At 44.7% G+C, this 23,449-nt stretch overlaps 1 protein-coding gene across 1 annotated transcript in view; it reads left to right on the top strand.

The window, feature by feature from the left end:
* The window catches only part of KIN (Kin17 DNA and RNA binding protein), a 375,593-nt gene that overhangs the window by 206,209 nt on the left and 145,935 nt on the right, over positions 1-23,449 (top strand). The window contains exon 6 of the mRNA XM_069629676.1: positions 22,492-22,540. Within this exon, the coding sequence (XP_069485777.1) occupies positions 22,492-22,540 (49 nt within the window). The remainder of the gene's footprint in view (positions 1-22,491; positions 22,541-23,449) is intronic.

The raw sequence follows: 23,449 nt of genomic DNA, 5'->3' as shown, positions 1-23,449 counted from the left end.
ATGAGACATGCTATCCCCCTTTTTCTTCTCAAAATGTCCCCCGAATCCCTGAGACCTTTGTGGGCTATTGTAGATCAGATCCCTATTTTCCCATGCACATTCATTTATACACACACCACTTTAGTACTGGGATAAGGAAGAAGCAACAACAAGAGACAAAAGACTCTAGAACCAACAAATGCTGTCTAGTAGTCGGGGGAACCAATTACCTTGGCAGGATGTTTAAATACCTGCAATACAGGAAGAAGAGGGAGAACTGTGTCGACTGTGGATGCGAACGGACCAAGTCTCCCGGGAAGCAATGTAGATGGAAGTGTGAGTGCCAATGTGGTGGAGCGAGGAAGCTCACGGAAGAGAGCTGTGGCAGGAAAGCAGCATGCTGCGGGGATGCCGAGAGCAGAGGAGAAGCTCTAGGGCGTTTGCAGGTGCAGCTAAGCCAGATGCGGTTTACCGGATGTTAGGCAAGATTGTATGCAGTACCCTTTGGGTGCACTAAAACAACCCTGACCTCCTGGCAATAGGAACCCAACCTTTGGTATAAGTTTGTACTACACATGTTGCTAGTGTGCTGAGCAGCCAGGCATATCTCAAGAGGGGTCAATGTGAGCTGTAGGGAAGTTAGAGATTTACAGTGACAAGTATTCAAATAAACTATTACACACAGGGTTTCTTGATTTTACAATTAAAAATTTATTTTACAGTCAGTTTGAGTAAGCCTTCTTCAGAAGGGGCAATATAATAGTAACACACAAACGCACTTCAAAATACACACTCTGAGTTTCCCTAAATCAGCAAATACCCATTTGGGATGGCACACAGACATTTCCTACACTGTTAGGTGACTTCAATAACTAGGTTACTGTGGACATTAATATATCACTGTTTCATTTAGGGCAATACTTAGGAGTTTGTCAAAGAAAAAGATTATTAGAATAAAACAAGAGATCTCACAAATATTCTCAAGCAGGTAAGTACTTTTGGTAAGCCCCAATGCAAAGTAAGTTAACCCCTTCCTGGAAGGAAGACAAAACACAGTCGGAGGGAAGAAGAGTTATTCAGGGAGCCAGGCCAAAGTCAATTGGACAAAAGTCAAGGTGAGCTGAAGCAATTCTTGCAGGTAGTTAAAAGTCTAGCACAATGTTTTAGAAGTCTTTGTAGAAAAGAAGAAATCAAAGTAGGGCCACAGGCTGATTAGGCTTGTGAGGTAAAGAAGCTGATAGCAACTCTACAGAAGCAACCAAGACAAGTCTCCACTTCGAACAAGTGAGGTTACAAAAGAGGTAATTTCTCTTAGACTTTACAGTACCTTTGGTTAGAAGAAAAACGGTTCCAGCTGGCTTCTGTTCCTGTGAAGCTCTGCAGATCCTCTGTTCCTGGGCCTCAGTCTTGGGGACAAGAGGGAGGCGGCCTGGAGGACTCCTGCACTGCAACGGGACCGTCGGCGACAGAAAAGGAGCAACTTTGATTCAGTGGCACTTCGCGGTTTCAGCCCCTTGCGTCTCAGCAAATAGCACTACCGCGGACTCTTGGATTGTTGAGATGGGCTTTCCTTGCATCTGGGGTCCAGCACTCTGTTGAGGTGTCTCACGTTCGGTCAGTCCTGCTTCCTGGGAGTTCGGAGGATCTTCCTGGAGCTCTTGGCCAACTTAAAAGCAACACACAAAATCTGGTGTTCCTCTCCTTGGCTCTTTGGTTTCCAGCAGCAACTGCAGTGGAAATCCAACCAGCTTTGAGAGGATGTCTCCAGGTGGTTTACTTTGGAGTTGATTTGCACCCACCAACTCAAGGGGAGAAGTCGTCCTTGCAGGGGCTTCTCTGTCGATACGAATTTGGAGTTTCAGCACAGCAGCAGGGCTTCACCGGGCAAACCAACGATCCAGGAGTTGCAGCAGGTGTCCTCTTCAAGTTCCTCTTCCGTTCCTTCATCCAGTGGTCGAATCTGCCTTGCAAGACAAAAGCCTTGCCTTTTATTCAGTCCTCTCCCATTCATTCCAGCCTAGCCGTCAGTCACCCAGCAGGGTGGCTGTCCTTGCCGGACAGTCAGCCGGCCAATCACCTAAGAGTGCATTTCTGTCTCCTAGGAGACTAAGCACAGGGAGTTTTGGGCACCTTCCTTGCTTCCTGCCCCCGCCAGACACCATGGAGCCAGAGGCAGGCTTCACTCGTGAATCCTGCCAAAGGCAAAATGAACAAAGGGACCAAACCTGGTTTGACGCGCAGAGTAAATCTCAAGAAGGACCTTTCCACAAAGAAATGGCGAAAAAAGAAGACCGGGGCCATTTTTACAAAAATGGCACCCTTGGGTGCTTTACTGCAGCTGCGAACGCAGCCCGCTGTAAAAGCACACCACGGTAGTTAAAAGTAAACCACTGCCACCAGCCATTCACTGAGAAAAGGCTAACATAAAAATGTTACATGAGAAACTAGACAAAGGAGATACTAAGTAACCCCTGCAGCACCCTATTGTAAGATAGTATGTGCTGGGTCTAGAAAGTTACAACAGTAGTTTATCCAAGAGAAGGTATTTAAACCTTTGGGAAATCTGAAAGACTTCCTTGTGCCACTACACTGAGGGTGCTGTGTGACACAATGTAAAGATGATGCCTATGGAGTTTGTCAGACTCCATACTTCACAAAGAAACAGAGAGTTCAAATCACATACAAAATACATGAGGGAGTGGGGAAAAAAGGGTCTCCCTCTCTCCAGGTTAAAAATTAAAAGTCCTAAAATCCAGCAAGGGGTCCACGTCTGGATCGCCCTGGTAACTTAGGGTGAGACCCAAAGTTAATATATGCAAAACAAAGGGGGGTCTGGGAAATCCTCTACCAGCACAAACGCAGCCCAATTACCTGTTCTTGGGTGAATAACCCCTGGGAGAGACTCAACCAAGTCTTTAGCTCACTGTCCCTTTCACAGAGGAGAAATGTCCCCGCATATCAGCCTTTGTTGCTGTTGGTACTCTTGTTCAGAGGAGAATTGCTCTTAGAGAGGCACAGCTTCACCTCACTGATGATGCCCATCAAGGCTGAAACACGTTATGGGATTGCTGTTGGTACTCTTGTTCAGAGGAGAATTGCCTAGCATTTCGGTGCTGGACTGCCCCTGGGCAGGACAAAGACTGATATGCGGGGAAATGTCCTCTCTGTGAAAGGGACAGTGAGCTAAAGACTTGGTAGAGTCTCTCCCAGGGGTTATTCACCCAAGAACAGGTCATTGGGCTGTGTTCGTGCTGGTAGAGGGATTGCCAGACCCCCCTCTGTTCTCCTTTGAGATTATTTGACTATTCTTAAAAACGACTGTTCTTTAGGATAGAGGGATACTTTTTATCCTTCCTAAAACTCTAATTTATGAGAGATAAGTACACACCACCTTATGTGGAGTGCTAAGGGGAGACCTAGAATCCACCTTTTCTCTGCTCTTGTTACTTTCTAGTCACAGTGACAACCCTATAGTTATGGCTGGTGGCAGTGGACGTGTTCTACCAAATATTGTGCTATTTCTTTACAGCAGATTGTATTAAAAGTCTTGGTTAGGCACAATAGGGTCACCTATGTTCTAAAATGGAGGCTCCTTTCTTTTTTCGCCGTTTCTCATGTGGTTGTCCCTTGTTAGCCCTTTGTCTATCATTCTGGGAGGGGAAGGTCTGTGTGCGAGTTTTGCCTTTCGCAGGAACTCTTGGGTGTCCCTGCATAGGCTCCAGTGTGTCTGCGAAGGCAGGAAGCGAGGGAGGAGTCCAAAACTCTGCAGCCCTTTTCTTACAGCCTGACTGCAAGAATCCAGTTCAAACTATGAGGCTGGCTGTCTTGAAAGGACTGCCAACCCCTCCACGTTTGAATGTTGCACGTCTGTTTGATTGGCTGGGCTCCTGCATAAAAGTCAGATCCTGGAAGCTGAAGAAGTAGTCGACCACTGGACCAGAATCTGATGAGGAAGATGTAGATGAAGATGATGAAAACGCGGCTGGGATGACTTCCAGCAACCAGATCCAGCTGTGAAACCGGAGCCTGCTGCTACCCTTCCTTCCAAGCGACCTGGGGACTCCGAAAATGAAGACCCCGGCCCAGAGCCTGGTGAGATCAACTACACTCAACAGGACCTACATTTTGACCCACCTCATGTCATGCTGTGACCTTGCGTGGCTGCAATACCCCAATACCCTGGGACTTCGAGCCATTGTGCAGTGCATGGTCTTCCGAATTCCGAAACGAGCTGAAACTTTGGTGGTATCCTGCTGGACCTCCAGAGACATGAATCAAGTCCGAAAAGTCCTCTCACCAGAGTGCGGGACCTTGTAAGTGACGGGAAGGGAATCCGCCTGGCGATATTCAGTCTTCTTCTGGCTCCTGAAAAGGGTGCCAAAACCACAGAGCTGCATCCAGCCACATAGAAACCCTTGCCTGGAACCTTCTCAGTTGATCCTTGCTGAGAAATCCCTTTCAATGTCCTGTCTTCCGTCTTCATGACAAAGGAATCCATCGACTGGGTATTTGGCTGCAGATCCTGAAGTCTTCCTGCTGCAACTCTTCTTCTGTGCTGAGGTACTGTGTTGTTGGCTGGGGGTATTTACTTACCTTAAGCCTGTGTGATTTCTGTAAAGCTTTTGGGTTGTTTTCTGTGATTGGGAGTCCTCTCATCCAGTTCACCCGTTACCACTGCTGGAATCCTCAGAGGGTGTATTCTCAGAATCCCTGGACCCTAACTAACTTTAAAGAGAACTACTTACTTGTTTGAACAGTCTTCCACAGGAACTCTGACTTTTGCCTGCAACAGAACCCTATCTCACCCGGCCTACAGCTGGCTCCTAGACCACTAGGATCCCTCTTCTGCCTCTGAGTGAACTCATGCAATAGACTTGGAGGGACTGGATAATTAAAGGATTCTGTCTTGAAAAGTATAACACGTATTTAAAAGTACTTACTTGTGAAAGAGTTTGTTGGTAACTGTGAGAGCGGACAGTTACAAAAGTTCTTACTTACCTTGAATGTGTCTTGTGCCAGTCTGAAAAGTATATATACGGTTAATTTACTCACCTGTGAATTGGTTGTGCCTTTTCCCCGAAGGTAATACTGTTGGCTTCACTTTACTATTCACGTTCGGATATGAATGTATGAGTGTCCCCAATTGGGTCTTGCTTCCCCTGACTTGCTGTTAGCCTGTCTAGAATAAGTCTGCCTTAGTTGATACTTATCTTTAAGTTGCTGGTAGCTCCTTTACAAGTATATGGGGTTTACTTACCTTGAGTTAGCTGCGTGCCATCCTAAAATAAGTTAGTTATTGCTTACCTCAGTCTGTGTTCCACTGACCTGAAGAGCAACTTCCGGCAGCGCTTCCGGCGAAGGGCTACGGCAAAGGGCCCTGTTTTGCGCCTTTTCTGCCATTCTACATAGACACGAGAGGGCAGGAGCCCTTCTCCCACTCTCCCCAGAATCCGACGCTGCAGGATCAGCCTACAGTCGCCCCAGCAGCCATCCAGACATGGCTGTACAGCGCCCCAGACCCCGCGCTCCAGCAGGTTAGAAAGAAAAGCGGGTGATGTTCTCCGATCCCCAGTGTACGTTCCACACGTGCACTTATCTTTTTTGTGATCCCCGAGCACACAGAGCGAAATCCCACGTGTAATGGCCGCCTACTGATCACAAATTACGTTGCAACGTCTGTGTATTTATTTACACATTTCCGCCGGCAGCAGCGCTTCCGGCGAAGGGCTACGACAAAGGGTCCTGTTTTGCGCATGGAAGCGCAGCGCAGCACAGTCACCATCGTAAGGTTCACAGACTATAGGTACGTGTTCACTCAACCCTCACAATCGCCATAGCCTAAGGATCCACCCCTACCATACGTCCATGATCATTTCCTAATGAACTTCTCACGTTTCAGCCACTCTACCCTGGTTCTCAGGCCTCAGGCTACCTTACAGCCACCCAGGCGGTTACGATACTAGCCCCATTGCAATTATTTGTTTCATCCTCTGTTGTTGACATTACCTCTTTACTGTACGTATGACAGCTGCAGTACACTCAGCGAATGCAGATAGTTGGTACTACTCTCACTAGACCAAGAGACACATAATTCCAGCACTCCACCCCTTCGCATTTTATAACTGTTTACACAAATCCACATACCCGTTATTGTTCCATGCTCACTGCATTCTGGCACGCTTTGAAAACTGAATCTAGGCACTGTGCTCTGGCACGCTTTGAAAATTGAATTTAGGCACTGCATTTTGTGATCTGCTGCATATTTGTGTCCTGCCACCACTAGCCATTGCCTGCCCCCATTGAAACCCACTTGTGACCTGCCACTGCCCGGCATTAGTCGCACGATCACCCTTGTCATCTCCCGTCACACACCAGCAGCACACACCACTTGCACACACACACACACACTAAGCCACTCTCCACTCTCATGATGTCCAAGAGTTCACCTCCCAATCACAGCACACACTCACTCTCCCTCACCCTCCCTGCCACACCCAGCCCAGGCAGCATAATAGCCCTCCTTACAGTCCTCGCTATAATGGCCCACATGCCTCCCCACATACACCCAGCACACCTCACTCAGCGCCCAGCACTAAATTCACATGCCACAGCACCAGATCACATCATTACACATTCTCAGCCACCCAGCCTAGCTATCAGACTCTGCAATCTCAGAAATAGATCACTTCCTAAGCACTTACTCTGCTCACCAACACCCATCACGACTAGAAACACAAGATTAGACACCCGCACCGCACCACTACCCCCACACTAGGAGGTGCAAAGGCACTGCCCCTCTCTCCCCACCACCCCAACTTGCCTCTACACCACCTCGCACCAAGTCCTTCACTACCACACACCACAACAAGCACATTTCTCCCCAGAGTAGGTGTATTGCTCTCCTCTGAAAAGTGCACGGAACTGCCATAAATCACCAATGCAATTATAGAGCAAATACTTCAACCCAAAAACAGACACAATAATTCACAGCCACGCACACTTTAGAAGATAATCAACTCTTTACGGCTATTTATTCAAAGCTTACAGGTACATAGAAATAACTCATACAACTAATATGGACATAGATCACAGAAAACATAAAGAAGTCAAAGAAAGAATACATCACCGTGGGCGTAACTTAATGAAACTTCATCTCGCCAGAAGCGGCTGAAAGACCCCGATAACAGCCAGGCCGAGAGCACAACAGCCCACAGGAGTGTCGGACCGAAGCGTCCCCCCTCCGACTGAGGTCTTTGTGCTTATCCCGTCTGACCGTTGAGGGGTTCCGCATATATGCCCTACTCAACAAGGGGTGGCAACTTCTCGAACCTTCTGGCAATGCGCTTGCGCATTGATGGGTGACCGTTGGTTGCCAGCTGGGTCAACCGACAGTAACCTCAAGGAGCAAAGCGCTTCTCTCTCCTAAACGCCCCGGAAAACAATTCCATAACTCATCTCAAAACCTTGGCGCAGGCATAGCAAACCAAAACAAACTTCGCTATCAGGTACCAGCCGGCACCTGCGGATCTTAGCTTTCCCAGCGCCGTGTCCTTGGCTGAGGGAGAAGGCCTGCATTCCAAGCCCATCAGCGAATAACGTTGAAAACATGTGGTTTCGCAAAGCAAGGGTAGCTTTCCACTGAGGCATGGATAAATATCCATTATGGCTCTGAGTGCTCCCAGAATGCACTGCACACCAGCGCCATGTTTTAGCTCAACCATCACAATACACCCTTGGATATTTACTTTCCATAGCCCAGTGGCAAAGGAGGCGGTCTTTGAAACCGACAGAATATTAGAACCAAATTGGGAATACATTGAATACAACAACAACAAGCTATTATGATAGCTAATATAATACAAATACAAGCAAAAGCATAACGCAATGTACCTCCAATATCAGGAACCCATGAAAATAACCAATCCCACCAATTTCCAGTATGATCTTGGGATACTTGAGAACCCTCAAACCTCTAATATGACTTTCAATGGATCGTGAGTGGTCACTTAAATTGAAACAACACATACCTTCAACTGCGTTCCAACCTAAATTATGCTTCAGCAATAGATAATCAACAGCAGCTCTGTTTTGCAAAGTAGCTTTTCTAATAACTTTGCTGTCAAGGAGTAACTCTTCTAAAGCTTGAGAAGTATGATTGAGTACTTTTACTACTAGACATGCTAGTTTCATCAAAGATTTGTAACCTCCAGCAGCTTAACCCCAAACACCTACGAAGGAAAGGGTTAATGCTAAAACCTCAGCTTCCGATAGCAAATGTACATGTGAATCACAGTCAGGAGATAATCCCATAGATTCAAAAATTGACCTTTTACCTCAAGTTATCACTGAGTGTAAAGGAAACATCATTAATCCTAATCCAGTCAAAGCACATGGACCTCCAGAAATGTTAGCTGGAATATAAGTATATGTAATGTTACCACATGGAAAGAGCCATCCTGTTTCAAATGTTACCATCTCTAATTAGAGCTCACACACTTGGCAGCATTACTACAAATCAAAGGCCTCAACATACGCCCAGCTAACTGTGGTGTGCGCATTCCTTGTATCTCAAAATATATTCTGCTCCTGCTCGCCCAACCCTGCTGCCCCAACAATTCATGAATCATTTTCCTGGCTACATGCAATGTAGTAATTTTGGAAAAGGCAAAACATCTCTGGTTAAGGCAATTCAGTGGGAAGGGCAAAACATTTCATTTTTTTTTTTTCACACATTAATCTCAAAATGCATTTAAGAATCAGGTTTCAACATGTTAGCATTCAAGTGCTGTTTCACACAGCTGTTTGTGGTGCATGATGTCACAGTCCACAACCCATTGTCCACAGTCCTTTAGACAAGAAAGGCAAAACATATCAACAAGGTCATTACAACCGTCGACTGAATCATTTGAATATGCAGCATCAAATATTTGACAATATGCCAAGTCTGCACCGTGACAGTTCTGGAAAAGTTATTACTTTGTTGGACACTTCTCGCAGGTTGCAGAACAAATGTCCTCATACGTCCTGCATGTTAGCAGCATTGAGTGCGGTGCAGGACAGGTTCAAAGTTGACATATCATCTCGCAGTGACTCGCTTTCTCTGAGAATGCGTCTGCTTGACTGATCAGTGTCACCCGGCAATTGCACACGTCTACCCCCCAATCATGGCACGCTACTTTCTTGGTTATTTGCCTAGGCAAAATACAAAGAGAAAGGTTAAGATTTCATCAAAAGGTACACTATCAGTGTTATCCACATTAGGATGTCATCAAAACTTCAATATCAGCGTTGTCCACCCCTTCGCTTAACACCACCCCCGCCTTCAGAAGTCTCATCACTCTTCTGCATGTTACTGGGGGCTTATTTACACTCAACCATACGGGGTGTAACCGCCTAGTCACAAACTCATTTGTGCAATGCGATCATAGTTGGTCAATGGTACTTCAGACTGATCTGTGATTTTACAAAAGCCATATAATAAGTACCCAGGTCGCACTTCTCAATCGATCAATCCTTTTCTTTGTCACCAAAGCGATCACGAATGCCAGGCGCCAACTTGCTTCCAGTGTTTCATGATCTTGATTTAGGTTTCCCTGCTGGCATCACTCTATTTTTCATAGGTAAAGTCCTTTAGTCCAATACCGCCTGCAGTTGCACAAGCAGCTTTGTTTATCTTCTCTCAGGTTCTCCATACAGGCAGTGTCTTTCAAGCCTCTGGTTCTCCACTTGTCATTTTCCCAAAGGGTGTCTGCTGATTTCTTGGGCCACCCTTTTGAGAGCGATAGTCTGAGTCAGTTCCTTTAGTTGCTTCAACAAATCATTCATTCTTGCACTAAGCCGTGAGGCTTCTGGATCATGGCTAATGTGCAGTGTTCATGTTATACTCCAAACCCCGATCTGCATGTTGTCTCTTGCAAAACGGCTACCTTTGTCAGTTCTTTTTCCATCTGGAACGCTATAATGTCTTTGTCAGTTACTCCAGCCCTGGCAATGTAGCTTGCATTTTGCCAGCTGTGTATTTTCACTTCTCAAAGCGCCTTGAGGTTTCTTCTCCAGTGCACAGCGCTTTACTTCAGTTCACATCACATGGGGTACTGGGATGCAGCTTGCACGGCAATGTCTCTTGAAATGGGCGGCTGTCTTTTCTTAGCCCATTCACAGATGCACAGTTTCCCCAAATATTCAGATGCGATGCGCGAGTCTGCCATTCTGCATGCAGCATTTGTTTTCCTTCCAGTGTTGATACTGGGCAAATTCTTTACTTCTGATCAGCTCTGTTATTGCATGCCAGTGTCAGAAGGCATGCGTACATCAGCATGTGTACGGTAGATTGCGCTCTTTTTCATTTTCTCACTCACAGCAATTATTGCCTTCAGTTCAGTTTCAGTATTCTGTCTTTGCACCCCCCTCCTCAGTTTTTGCTCACACTGACGGTGTCTCTCACAGGGGATGGAATGCAGGAATGTCATTGTTTATCTTTCGGGCAGCAAGCTTATCTCTTTGCCTATAACTCTTAAACTGGGGCGGCTTCAATGGAAGGCACTCCTTTCAGACAGTTCACCCAGATTAACTGTTTCCTGCACTGCTCCAGCAACTCAGAAAAGCTCCCATATCTGCCAGCTTCTTTTTTTTCTTTTTTTTTTTTCGCGCACCTTGCCCAAGACAGTGCAAGTTATCTTCAAGCCACAAGCTCTGCACAGCAAGACTCTTATTTTCAAAAGAGACACTTTTTCTTGTCGTCAGATTAAACTCCATGTAATTTTGCAAATCGTCTTTTAGCCTGTTTAAACTGATGTCCCATTTAAAGGCATATATTTTTCTTTTTCTTCGTAACCTTGTAGTTTGGCTTCACAAACTCACTCCAATGCAATATGCGATCTTTCAAAAGAACCCGCACCCCACTAAATCTTTGTGCCGTCTTATCACACACAGATTTTCCATTCTGTTGTACCATTGCCAGAATATAACCACTTATTTCAGTGCATTTAAAACATCATGTGTAGTGCAGCTCCCTGCACGTTATCTGCAAAAGCAACCCACACTCTATATTGCTTGTGGGCCGTTAATTTGTCAACAACATTATCACTATACATCACAATCAACTTGTCCTTGTCTCGTATAAAGCATACATCCCTTAATAACAGCAGTACTTTTGCTTTTAGCAGCAATTCCATGGTATAGCGTGCAAACAGTCAAACTACTCTAGGGGCAATTTAGAAAATATAAATTGTCTTTTCCCCCCAAACCAGTACAAACTGGTTCTGCAATTTCAAATCAATACACAAAAATCGAAAATTCATATGCCATTCACTCACTTTTGAGTCTCTCACCCCTTGCAAACATGGCACAGCTAGAATGCAATGCAGCCATTTTAGTGTGTTCCTTAAACAGAATGCACCACCAGCACATGGAATTTGCAGTTGCCAAAAACAAACCCTTTAGGCTTTCAACACCGATGTTACTCTTTCTCCTAAACACGGCTCATTCCCACGTTATCTTCAGGAATGTGAACACTTCAAAAGCATAGATTATAAGAAAGGCGCACCTTTGCCTCCTTATATTACAGCCCCCCACTTGCTAGCACACTGGGGCTGAATCGCAATGTTTAATGTTTAAACACTAGTCACAATTTGCCTGTCAAATACTTGCAATTTTTTCTTTCTCTGCTCTCATGCCAAAATAGAGCAAGCTTTCACTTTGTAACTTTGTCAAGGGAAACCGCATGAAAAAATTATTTCCTAATTGAACATAAATCTTTCCTCACCATTCATCGGAGCACTGTGAACATAGACATTTTTTCCGCTTTGCTCACTGCTTTTCGGCTCCCTGGTTTAATTTCCAAGCAGTAAGTCAGCCACGACTGATTTACTGACGGGGAAAGATCTCAACCACACATGCTATCGGCCGCGGCAGGCCGACACAAAAGGTGCTGTCTATTGGCTGTCTCAGAGCTGCAGTGAGACGACCAAGGAAAGGCGACAGCCTGCTCTGCATTCTCTCACACAATCGTCATTTCACAGCAAGGGAAAAGGAAAAAAAAACAACTTAACACAGTTCAACACTCACTGCCCAATTGAAACAACCTTTCGCTCGCAATGTAAGCAAAGCCTATCTGCGTTCAAACAGATTATTTGGAACACTTCATCACAAATAATCCTGCTTACAGTGCCTGTCTGCGTTTAAACAGATTCTTTAATATTTGGAACAATTCATCACAAATATCCCATCCTTGTCGCCAAAATGTATTGCTCTCCTCTGAAAAGTGCACGGAACTGCCATAAATCACCAATGCAATTATAGAGCAAATACTTCAACCCAAAAACAGACACAATAATTCACAGCCACGCACACTTTAGAAGATAATCAGCTCTTTACGGCTATTTATTCAAAGCTTACAGGTACATAGAAATAACTCATACAACTAACATGGACATAGATCACAGAAAACATAAAGAAGTCAAAGAAAGAATACATCACCGTGGGCGTAACTTAATGAAACTTCATCTCGCCAGAAGCGGCTGAAAGACCCCGATAACAGCCAGGCCGAGAGCACAACAGCCCACAGGAGTGTCGGACCGAAGCGTTCCCCCTTCCGACTGAGGTCTTTGTGCTTATCCCGTCTGACCGTTGAGGGGTTCCGCATATATGCCCTCCTTAACAAGGGGTGGCAACTTCTCGAACCTTCTGGCAATGCGCTTGCGCATTGATGGGTGACCGTTGGTTGCCAGCTGGGTCAACCGACAGTAACCTCAAGGAGCAAAGCGCTTCTCTCTCCTAAACGCCCTGGAAAACAATTCCATAACTCATCTCAAAACCTTGGCGCAGGCATAGCAAACCAAAACAAACTTCGCTATCGGGTACCAGCCGGCACCTGCGGATCTTAGCTTTCCCAGCGCCGTGTCCTTGGCTGAGGGAGAAGGCCTGCATTCCAAGCCCATCAGCGAATAACGTTGAAAACATGTGGTTTCGCAAAGCAAGGGTAGCTTTCCACTGAGGCATGGATAAATATCCATTATGGCTCTGAGTGCTCCCAGAATGCACTGCACACCAGCGCCATGTTTTAGCTCAACCATCACAGTAGGACACATCTAGCAGGCACACAATACCCACCTCTCAAATGTGTACTACTGAACGTACGCTCCCTACCTGCACATGCTCAAGAGATAAGTGATCTACTATCCACTCATAATCTGGATCTACTCTGCATCACCGAAACCTGGCTCAATGATGCCTCCTGCCCAGCCATCGCACTAGCCCTACCCCCAGGTTACACCATCCTTAGGCAAGATAGATCGGAGAAGATTGGAGGGGGAGTTGCCCTCATCCATAGAGATTCACTGTCCATTAGACTAGCAGACCACAGTACATGGGATGGAAATTCTGATATCCTATCAGTTAAGCTTACGCTCTCCTCCAACAATCTAATCCACATCCTATGTAGACCTCCCAGACTCCTAGCAGACTTCCACGAGCACCTCTCCCACTGGCTCAGTAACAACATTAAAAAATCCTCCAAAATATTAGGAGACCTAAATCTAGGATACAATGATACGAATGATAAATTCGCCACATCCCTCACAAAAGAACTCACAGACCTAGGTTTCTCCCAAGGAGTCCTCACTCCAAAGGCCGCGCCCTTGACTGGGTTATAGATCACAACTGTGCATCCAACATTATCTCAAACACCACTCTTCCTTGGACAGATCACACGTGCATAGATTTCCAGATCCCCACCAGCCCCAGACTCAAGACTCACCCACGCACCTCCTGCCATAGCAAGAAGTTCTAAACAACTTGACGCAGACAACCTGCGACCATACCTCAGAAACCCCTGCTTAGCACCACCTTTCTCTCAGACCCAAATATTCTATCAGCTATCTTTAATGATACTCTAACCAATGCCATAAACTCTATAGCACCACTCGTAAGTAAGAAAGAAAAAAAATAATTTCACTGCAACTCCTGGTTCTCGGATTAACTCCAAACCCTCAGAAAGCAAAAGTGTCAGTCACTAAAAAACTGGCAAACGGATCCCAGTGACCTAAATGAGAGCCTTTTCAAACAGATAGCCCTCCAATATAAACAAGTCATTCTATCAGCAAAATCCAACTCCTTCAACGATAGGATTTCAAAGGCCAATTCCTAAGCTAAAGAATTATTAACAATCTTTAATGAACTAGTCAAACCACCGGCTACCGCAGACGAGATAACTAAAGACAAGGCCTGGTGCGCTAGCATTCCGTCCGCTATGCTCAACAAAAAAAAAAACTCTGCCAGAATAAAATCCAAAACCACTGCAAAGCCCTACCAATCCAAAAAGCTAACCGCCACACACAAGACAAGTATAGCAATCCCAATCACGCTCAATTCACCTTCAGAGCCGTCACTGAACCTGAGGTCCTCAACCTCATCAAAAACCTCAAACCATCTCTCTGCAAAGCCGACATCTGCCCTCCCAAAATCATCAAGGAATGTGCTAATGATCTAGCACTGCTGATTACTGCATTCATTAACGCATCATTCCAAACGGGAACTGTCCCAAACAATCTCAAGGAAACATGGGTACGACCACTTCTAAAAAAGGCCACACTTGACCCAGCACAACCCAACAACTACAGACCTATAATGACAGACCCGTTCCTCTTGAAAATCCTGGACAAAGCAGCCCACAACCAGATTCAATCATACATAGAAGCTAACTCCATACTAGGCAAAAGGCAATCTAGCTTCCGCATAGGGCATGGAACGGAATCTGCCTTATTAGACCTAAAAAAAAAATCGAATCTCACAGATCATGGACAAAGGCAAACAAGCCCTGCTCCTCCTTCTAGATCTATCAGCAGCTTTTGACACTTACCACCCACCTCACCCAGGCAGCTCATTTCTCTAAACAAGCAGCATCCTGGATCACATCCTTCCTCGAAGGAAGAGCCATGAAGGTCTACTCTGACACAGCTAACGCAGATCCTACCACCATAAATTGCGGTGTCCCCCAAGGATCCTGTACAACTCCCACCCTCTATAACCTCTTCACAAAACCCCTTTTTGACCTACTTGACTCCATGGGTGTTGCATATACCAACTATGCAGACGACACTCAAGTACTCATACCTCTATCTGGAATCTATCACCAAGACGCCGCTGCCCTTCACAACATCTATGCTACCATCCAAGCATGGATGGCTCTCAATGGCCTCTGTCTTAACGGGGATAAGACTGAAATCCTCATCATTGGGCAGAAAAACACAATAACGAAGCTCAGTCTCCAATATGCCAATTTCAACACAGACAATTCAACCATCTGTTTCATCCTCCGTCAAGACACTAGGTGTTCACATTGACGCTAATCTATCGATGAAAAAACAAGTCAGCGCCATAGCCTCTGCATCAGCGTACAGCACCAAACTCGATGCCATTAAACCCTACCTATCTGCTTCTGACCTATTAGCCATAGCTAGAGCAACTATAGGTGCTAAACTCGATTAGTGCAACGCCCTCCTAGCTGGCACCTCCGCTAAGAACATTCACAGATTGCAAACCGCACAAAACAATGCCCTCAGAGCCGCTATGAGCATCCCTAGAAGAGACCATGTATCACATGCCAGATGTGCAGCACGGTGGCTTCAGGTCAAAGACCGAATTACTCTGAAAATCCTCACCATCACACACAAATGCATCAACAACACTGCTCCCACATACCTATCTGAAGCAACATCAAGGACCACTTCCACACGCCCCACCAGGGCTCAGTACACCAACCAACTATACTTACCTCGCATCAAGAGAGCCACAGCTGGGGGTCTAGGCTTCTCCTATATTGCCCCGAAACTCTGGAACTCGCTCCCTGCCACCCTTAGAGCTGAAACTTCCATCTCTGTCTTCCGCCACAACCTCAAGACCACCTTCTTCAACTAGCAATGCGACCCCCCCTCCTTCTCTGCTTCTATCATGTATATTGTAAGATAAACATAACTGTAATATAACTATATTGTAACCTGTGTATATACTCTGCATTACTATGTAACTAAGCTTTACTGTAACAAGTGCCACGATGTCCTTCGGCGGATGTGCGCTATATAAATACAAATAAAACAAAACAAACAACTGTAATAGTATGTTACAACATTAGGTTTTACCTGCCTAGAATAGCTGTGTGCCATTCTTAAAAAGTGTTCTGTAGGTGTAGCTGACCTTGGTCTGCCTCGAACAATCCTAAATTAGTGTAAAGAGTTCTTGCTTAGCTTAGCCTGCGTTCCACTGAGCTGAAAAGCAACAGTAATTAAATATTACACCAAAAGGTCTTACTCACCTACTATAACTGTGTGTTATCATAAATGTAGGTATATACTGTTCCTTGAATCTGTGTTCCGCTATTCAGAAAAGTATCCTGGTAACAGGGTTGGTTGACTATCTGATTTCGTTGAGTGTCACTGCATAACTACCCTTGTATTACTGAAAGTAATCAGAAAGTAACATATGGTTTTACCCCCCATGAATAGGTGTGACCTATACTGAATGTGTATGATAAGGTCTGGCATCCCTAGAATTACTCATAGGTATTCTGAAGAAGGTGTATGCTTACAACTGTGTACCTTCAAGCATTGTGTTGTGTTTTTATAATGTGTTTGACTCTGTGACCGGTACTTACCCCAAGACTTAACTTGGCCTACTTGTTGTTATAATTTATTTTGTATAATACTTATGGTTGTACATGTTTCTATTGATTCTATTGAATCCTTGGTATACTGCAAGTTTTTTGTACTTTCCTGCAGCCCCACTCCCTACTAAGATGAGCCTGGCTGCTCAGTCTAAGATACCATATACTCTGGTGGCACAGCCTTATACTAAGAGTGGAGTCTTGTACTGTCTCAGTTGAATGTTTTTACTAAGCCCCTAGTTGGACTTCAGAATGTATGTCCTTACAATACATAGATTAAGGACAGCCATTTCCGGACATTTTTGAAGTTCAGGTAGGCGGTACAGCCAGCTGTGTTAGAGATGTGACCATAATGGATGAAGTGCTAGAGTGGAGGTAGAGAAAGCCAGGGACAGAAGCAGGTTGGAGGAAAGGGAAGAATTGTAGCTAGAAGGCATATGCGGGGTAGCTTAAGGGGGTAACTCTGAGGTGAGGAAGGTAGGCTTTCAGTTTGGTTTTTAACAAATCAGCGTGGGACTGTGTTAGATAAGATTTCCATATCAGTGATACATCTTCCTGACCTGTGTCAACCACAGAACTTTTTGCTGGACTGGTAGATTATTTTACTTTATACCCCAGTGAGTGGGAACCTTTTAATGCACTCACAGAATCTTTTTCTGTTTTTATGGGTATCATTTCTAAGACTCTCCATAGTCTTTTTTTAAAGTTATCCTCTTTGACAACTTTTTGGCAATAAGTGCCTATTGTTGCTGGGTTGCCCTAGGGCCTCCCCTTTTAACTTTCTCTGGCTAACCTTGTGAGAACTACAGTTCCCAAGGGTAGAAAGGATCTTTGGATCCCTTCTACATTTTATTAGGTGAGACCAGCACCCCCCACCTTATGGGGAGTACTAGGGAGATACTGAGTATGCCTGTTCTTTTTTTAAATGTAACATTTATGTTACAAGGACAAACTTGCCTTTAATGGCTGGTGGCAGTGAAACTTTTTATTAATTTGGTGCACCTTTGTCACGGGGTGTTTGCACAACCATTTTACCAAAATGTTTCCCCGTCTTCTTTTTTTGCCATTTCAGCGTTGCTTATCCTTTCTTGTTTCTTCTCCTGACATCCGGGGCAGAAAACGCCTTTGTGGATTCCCCGCCCAGGTTCCAGATTATCTGTGAAGGCAGGAAAAGAGGGAGGAGTCCAAAACTCTGCAGCCCTTTGTCTTCCTGCCTGACTGCGAGAATCCAGTTTGAACTGGAAGGCTGGCTGTCCTGAAAGGACTGCCAACCCACCAATTTTGAATGTAGCATGGCTGTTTGATTGGCTGGGTTCCTGCATAAAAGTCTGATCCTGGAAGCTGAAGAGATAGTCGACCACTGGAACCAAACCGAAGAGGAAGATGAAGAAACTGCAGCTGAGACGATTTCCAGCGACGGGAGAGCCTGTTGTGTAACCGGAGCCTGCTGTAGCCCTTCCTTCCATCGACCTGGGTACTCCAAAAATGACGTCCCCGACCGAGCCCCTGGTGGGACCCACTAGACTCAAGAAGACCTGCATTTTGAGCCATCCACTCCGTGCTGCGACCTTGCGGGTCTGCAATACCCCAACACGCTGGGACCTCCAGCCATTGTGCGGTGCACAATTCCGAATCTCGCGAACACTTTCTGGGCATCCTGCTGGACCTCCAGGGACGTGAATTGAGTCCGGCAAGGCCCCTCATCAGAGTGCTGGACCTTGAAACGACGAGAATTTGACCAGCAATATTCTGTCTTTTGTGCTCTTGAAAAGGCACCAAAGCCGCAGAGCCACATCCAGCCAAGAGGAAACCCTGAGCCTTCTCCTGTGAACTCTGCTGCAAAAGTCCTGTCTTCCTTCTTTTTGACAAAGGAATCCACCTACCGTTTTTTGGCTGCAGATCTTGAAGTCTTCCTACTGCAACTCTTCTGTGCTGAGGTACTGTGTTGGCTGTGGTATTTTACCTACCTTAAGCCTTTGTGATTTCTGTGTAGCTTTGGGGTGTTTTTTGTGATTGGGAGGCCACTCATCCAATTCACCGAGGCCCACTGTGGAATCCTCCTAGGGTGTCTTCTCTGAAGTCTCTGAACCCTCAACTAATTTTAAAGTGAAATACTTACTTGTTTGAACAGTCTTCCTCTGGAACTCTGACTTTGCTGCAACTGATCCCTGTCTCACACTGCCTACAGCTGGCACCTAGACCACTAGGGTCCCTCTACTGCCTCTGAGTGAACTCATGCCATAGAATAACGGAAGGACTGGATAAGAAAAGGGTTCTGCCTTGAAAAGAATAGCAAGTATCCAGAAGTTAACTAATTGTAAAGGAAGTTGGTTGGTAATTGTAACTTTGAGAGTGAACAGTTACAAAAGTGCTTACTTATCTTGAATGTGTGTTGTATAAACAAGTATATACAAGGTAAAAGTTACTCAGCTGTGAATTGGTGGTTCCTCTTCCCCAAAAGTAATTCGGTTGGTTTCACTTTACTTTTTCTGTTAGGATAACTGTATGAGCGTCCCCAACTTGGTCTTGCTTCCCCTGACTTGCTGTTAGCCTGTTCAGAATAAGTCTGCCTGAGGTTATACTTCCTTTCAAGTTGCTGATAGCCCCTTAAGTATATAGGTTTTACTTACCTTGTTTTAGCTGTGTGCCATCCTAAAACAAGTTAGTGATTGCTTACCTTAATCTGTGTTGAACTGAACTGAAAAGCAACCTGTAATAGAATATCACAACATTAGGTTTTACCTCCCTAGAATAGTTGTGTGTCATTTCTGAAAAGTGTTCATTTAGGTGTAGATGTCCTTGGTCTGCCTGGTGTATACAAAATACGTGTAAAGGGTTCTTTCTTATCTTAGCCTGTGTTCTACTGAGCTGAAAAACGGGTGTAATTGTATATTACACCAAAAAAGATGTTACTCACCTAGTATAACTGTGTGTTATCACAAAACGAAAGTAGTAGAGGTATATACTGTTACTTGAATCTGTGTTCCACTATTCAGAAAAGTATATTTGCATTTTGGTTGATTGCGATTTCCTTGACTGGGTCTACTACCCTTGTATTACTGAAAGTAATCGGAAAGTAATCTATGGTCTTAATCACCCACACCAGCCCCCCCAACACATCCCCCGCTCCTAGAAATACTGCTAGGTATTCTAAATAAGGTCTGTGCTTTGATGTGTGTATTTAAAGCAGTGTTGTATTTTTATGTCTTTTTTATGCTTTATGATAGTACTTACTTACCCAGGAACCTCTTTGTCTGCTTGTATATAAAATAAACACTTTATTTTTACAATACATAGTGTGTCATTGTTTCTTTGGACCCTATGTATAATACAATAATTTTGTACTGATTCTACAGTCCTCTCTCCCTCCTAAGATAAGCCTGGCTGCTCTCTGTACGCTACCATGAACTCTGGTGGTACAGTCTTATACTAAGAGTGGAGTCTTGTACTGTCTCACTTGAATGGTTTTACCTAGCCCTTAGTTGGACTTCATAAAAACTATCCAAACAGACTGTTTCTTGGATGTCCGGGGAAGGAAATTCTTGCAAGTGGAGCAAGAAGAGAGAAAGCAGTTGAGAGAGGAAGCACATGGAGGACAAGCTGTCACCAGTGTAGTCGAGGAGGTAGAGCAGAGATTACAAGAATGCTTGTAGAGTTGATGGAGGAGGATAGATACAGTGGTGCCTGATTGTGGATAGAATAGTGAACTAGGACAAAAAATGTAAATCTGACCACGTTTTGCATTGTCAACCATCCAGCCTGGTGACGGTATGAGTAAGTAGGTGTGAAGAGAGTGAGATCAAAGAGTTCTGTTAGCAAAGTTATTGATCTTGTTGAGAGGACAGAAAGCATAGTTGGGCAGACTTGAGAGGACGCTGGCACAGTAGTCCAGTTTAGAGAAAAGAAAGTTGAAGAGATGCTTGGCAATGTTGAAAGGTAGGAGATACCTGATTTTCTTAATATTAAGCAGGTTGGAGCGCGCAGCTTTTGCAGTTTTGGAGATGAAAGTAGAGCAGGTGTGAGGAGGGTCATAGGTGAGGTTTCTAGCTGAAGAAGAGTAGGTGAGTGTCAGGTAGGAACTGGTTAGGCAGGGGAAGAGATGAGACCTCAGAACTGAACCCAACCTTCCATGCTGTTGATTTTATCACTCACTTCTGCAATTTCCTGTCCTGGTTGCTTGTGAGTGAAACTCTGAACTGCGCTATCTCTGGTAAGACCACTGATCCTACTGGGGGGTCTTCTCTTGTTCAGAACTACTTTCTTGGCCTTGTGTACAGATACCTTTCTTACCTTTTTGGGTAACATTGGCTAGTTATTTCCTATGGCCCTATGGATTAAACATCAGGAATTGGTGGTAATTGTCTTTCTGAGGCCTGTGTGCTTCCCAAAACGCCCCTTTCGCTTCTGTGGCTTGTGCCAACAATCTAGTTCTGGAAGACCCATTTCAGCATTTGTACCCGCAATCCGAAAACTTTGCACTTACCTGTATATTTTGTAGTTAATGCCTATGTGGAACTTCATGGTAACACTGTATTTTTAGTTAACTCTGTGTGGACCTGTCCCTTCTTGTCTAATCAATATTAATTGTTAGGCTTTTAAACTTGCTCACCCATTCTGGAGGGTTGCCTCGGTTTTCTCTGGCCACTTTACCACTCAGGAAATCAATGGAAACCTTCTGTTAACCAAGTAGGTCTATATAGCTGGGCCCTAGAAATGGAGTCCAAGAAAAATCTCCCTAAGAGCAAATATGTTGCCATTGTAAAGTAGAAACAATCCAGACTTAAACCTACACATAATTCATTTTACACAGTTCAATTTAAAACCTTAATAACACCCATTTAGACCATATATCCACTTGGTAATAACATTTTCTTAAAATTGCAATTTAAATATTCTTAAAACGGTGGTGTCCCTGTATGCTGCGTGCAGCGATGCACTGCAGGCACAGTGCCTGGGACATTGTCATAAACCATGTCCACGATGAAGTGCTGTTGACCGCAGTAGCTGCAAGGCATGCCTTGTGGCTGTGCTCTGGGGCAGTGGCCAGTTCTGCCATCAAGTCACCCACATCCTCTCGTCATCATGGGCTCCTTTGCACTGCCTTACCCCATTGACATCATGTGCTCCAGTATTCCTCCTTTCCCGATTCATAAAACCTCGACTATCCCACCTCATCTACACTCACCCTCTCACACAGCAATGCCCATTTAGCTTATAGCAATGTTTGCCGTGAAATACCAATGTTGCCATCATGTGCCTCGCACCCAAACCAAGTTTGCCCTCCCTGGTGTTTTATTTTTCTTGGTGTGTAGCAAAATCACTTCTGGGAGATTGACCGGAAAATGCAACATGCTCCCTGCAACTTCTGTCCCGCATGGCAGAAAAGCATGGCACTGTACAGAAAACCTACAGCGATCGCTGATTGAATGTGTTATGTGGTCTTGTATCGCCACTGTTGCCACTTGTGTGGTCTCTTGGCGCTCTGGCAGATCTGCAATGGAAGGAGGGTTGGGGGGCTGTTAGTGGTAGTGAGAGGGAGGAGAGCAAGAGCAGCTTCAGTGAGCATCAGCGCCATTTGGTTGCCTTTCTTGGATAGTTGTACGCAGATTGTTCAAAGGGGGCCGAAGGTATGAATGTTAACCCATGTATTCCTGCTTTTACGCTTGCTTGTCTTCACCTGAAGTATTCTTTTTTTATTGGCCAATGTTCTTTGGTGCAGGGCTCTAAGCCTTGCCTTTGAATACAGTACTTCCTTTCTGAATGATTTGTGCTGGAAAGACTTGCACGTGATGAAATGTTCCTTAACAGGGTGGAAATATTTAGCAGCTGCTAACATGCCACTGTCTATTTTTTAGGAAGCTCCTGTTTTCACAGAACTGAGTAGAGAAAACGAAGAAGAGAAGGGTAACAACCAATTTCTCAACTTTTGGCTGTGTCAAATTTTATTTGTCAAGAATTGTTTCTCCTTGTGAGTGGTCACTGCATGGTTTTTAAATCTATTTAATCGTATTTGAAACATCATGTTTATGGTTCTGTTTTATGGTCACGTGGGGGGTGCTGCCTGCGTTGAATGCCTCCACCTCAGCTCCACCTCAGCTGCAACCTCTGCACATTCCTTGCTGTCCTTCTTTTAATGGGGCGGGGCGCGGGAAGGGGCGGTTCCAACTATACCATGTGGGTTGGTTGTTGCCAGTTTACTCTTTTGTACATTTAAAGAGATTGTTATTGTAAGAAAGTAATATAATGGGCAATTAAGTATCAAGGATATGTGAAGTATATGCCAAACATGTGGAAGAAGCATAAAAGAAAAGTTAACATATATTTGATGCATATGCAAGCCAAGTATATAATTGAGTAGAGTAGATAAAAGCTTTTCAGTAAAAAAGCGGGTGACAATACAGATAACAAACAATGCAAATAACAGACAAGGTTACAAACAGGACATGACATACACAGGACGATGAAAGAGGGGGATAATGGGGTACATAATAATCATGACAAATATTGCTTATAGGTGTTAGGAAGAATTCTCATAAATGTGCTAATTCCTCTCTACCTTAGAGACCCCCAGCTCTTTTGCTGAACTTTGGGACGTTGAACTTTTTATTTCTATTTGTTTTCTGTGTTTGTTTCTTTGATTATGAAGTTTTAGTTAACTCCAGAGGCATCATCTTTTCATGTGTATTACACAGCACCTTCAGTGCAGTGACACAGGGATGTCTTTTAGACTTCCCAAAGGTTTGTATACCTTCTCTGAGATAAACCACTGAGAGAGATAGATAGATAGACAGACAGATAGATAGACAGATAGCT

Source organism: Ambystoma mexicanum, chromosome 12 (assembly GCF_040938575.1).
Source record: "Ambystoma mexicanum isolate Mex_15411 chromosome 12, UKY_AmexF1_1, whole genome shotgun sequence".
NCBI lineage: Eukaryota > Metazoa > Chordata > Amphibia > Caudata > Ambystomatidae > Ambystoma > Ambystoma mexicanum.
This window is presented reverse-complemented; position numbering and strand designations above follow the sequence as displayed.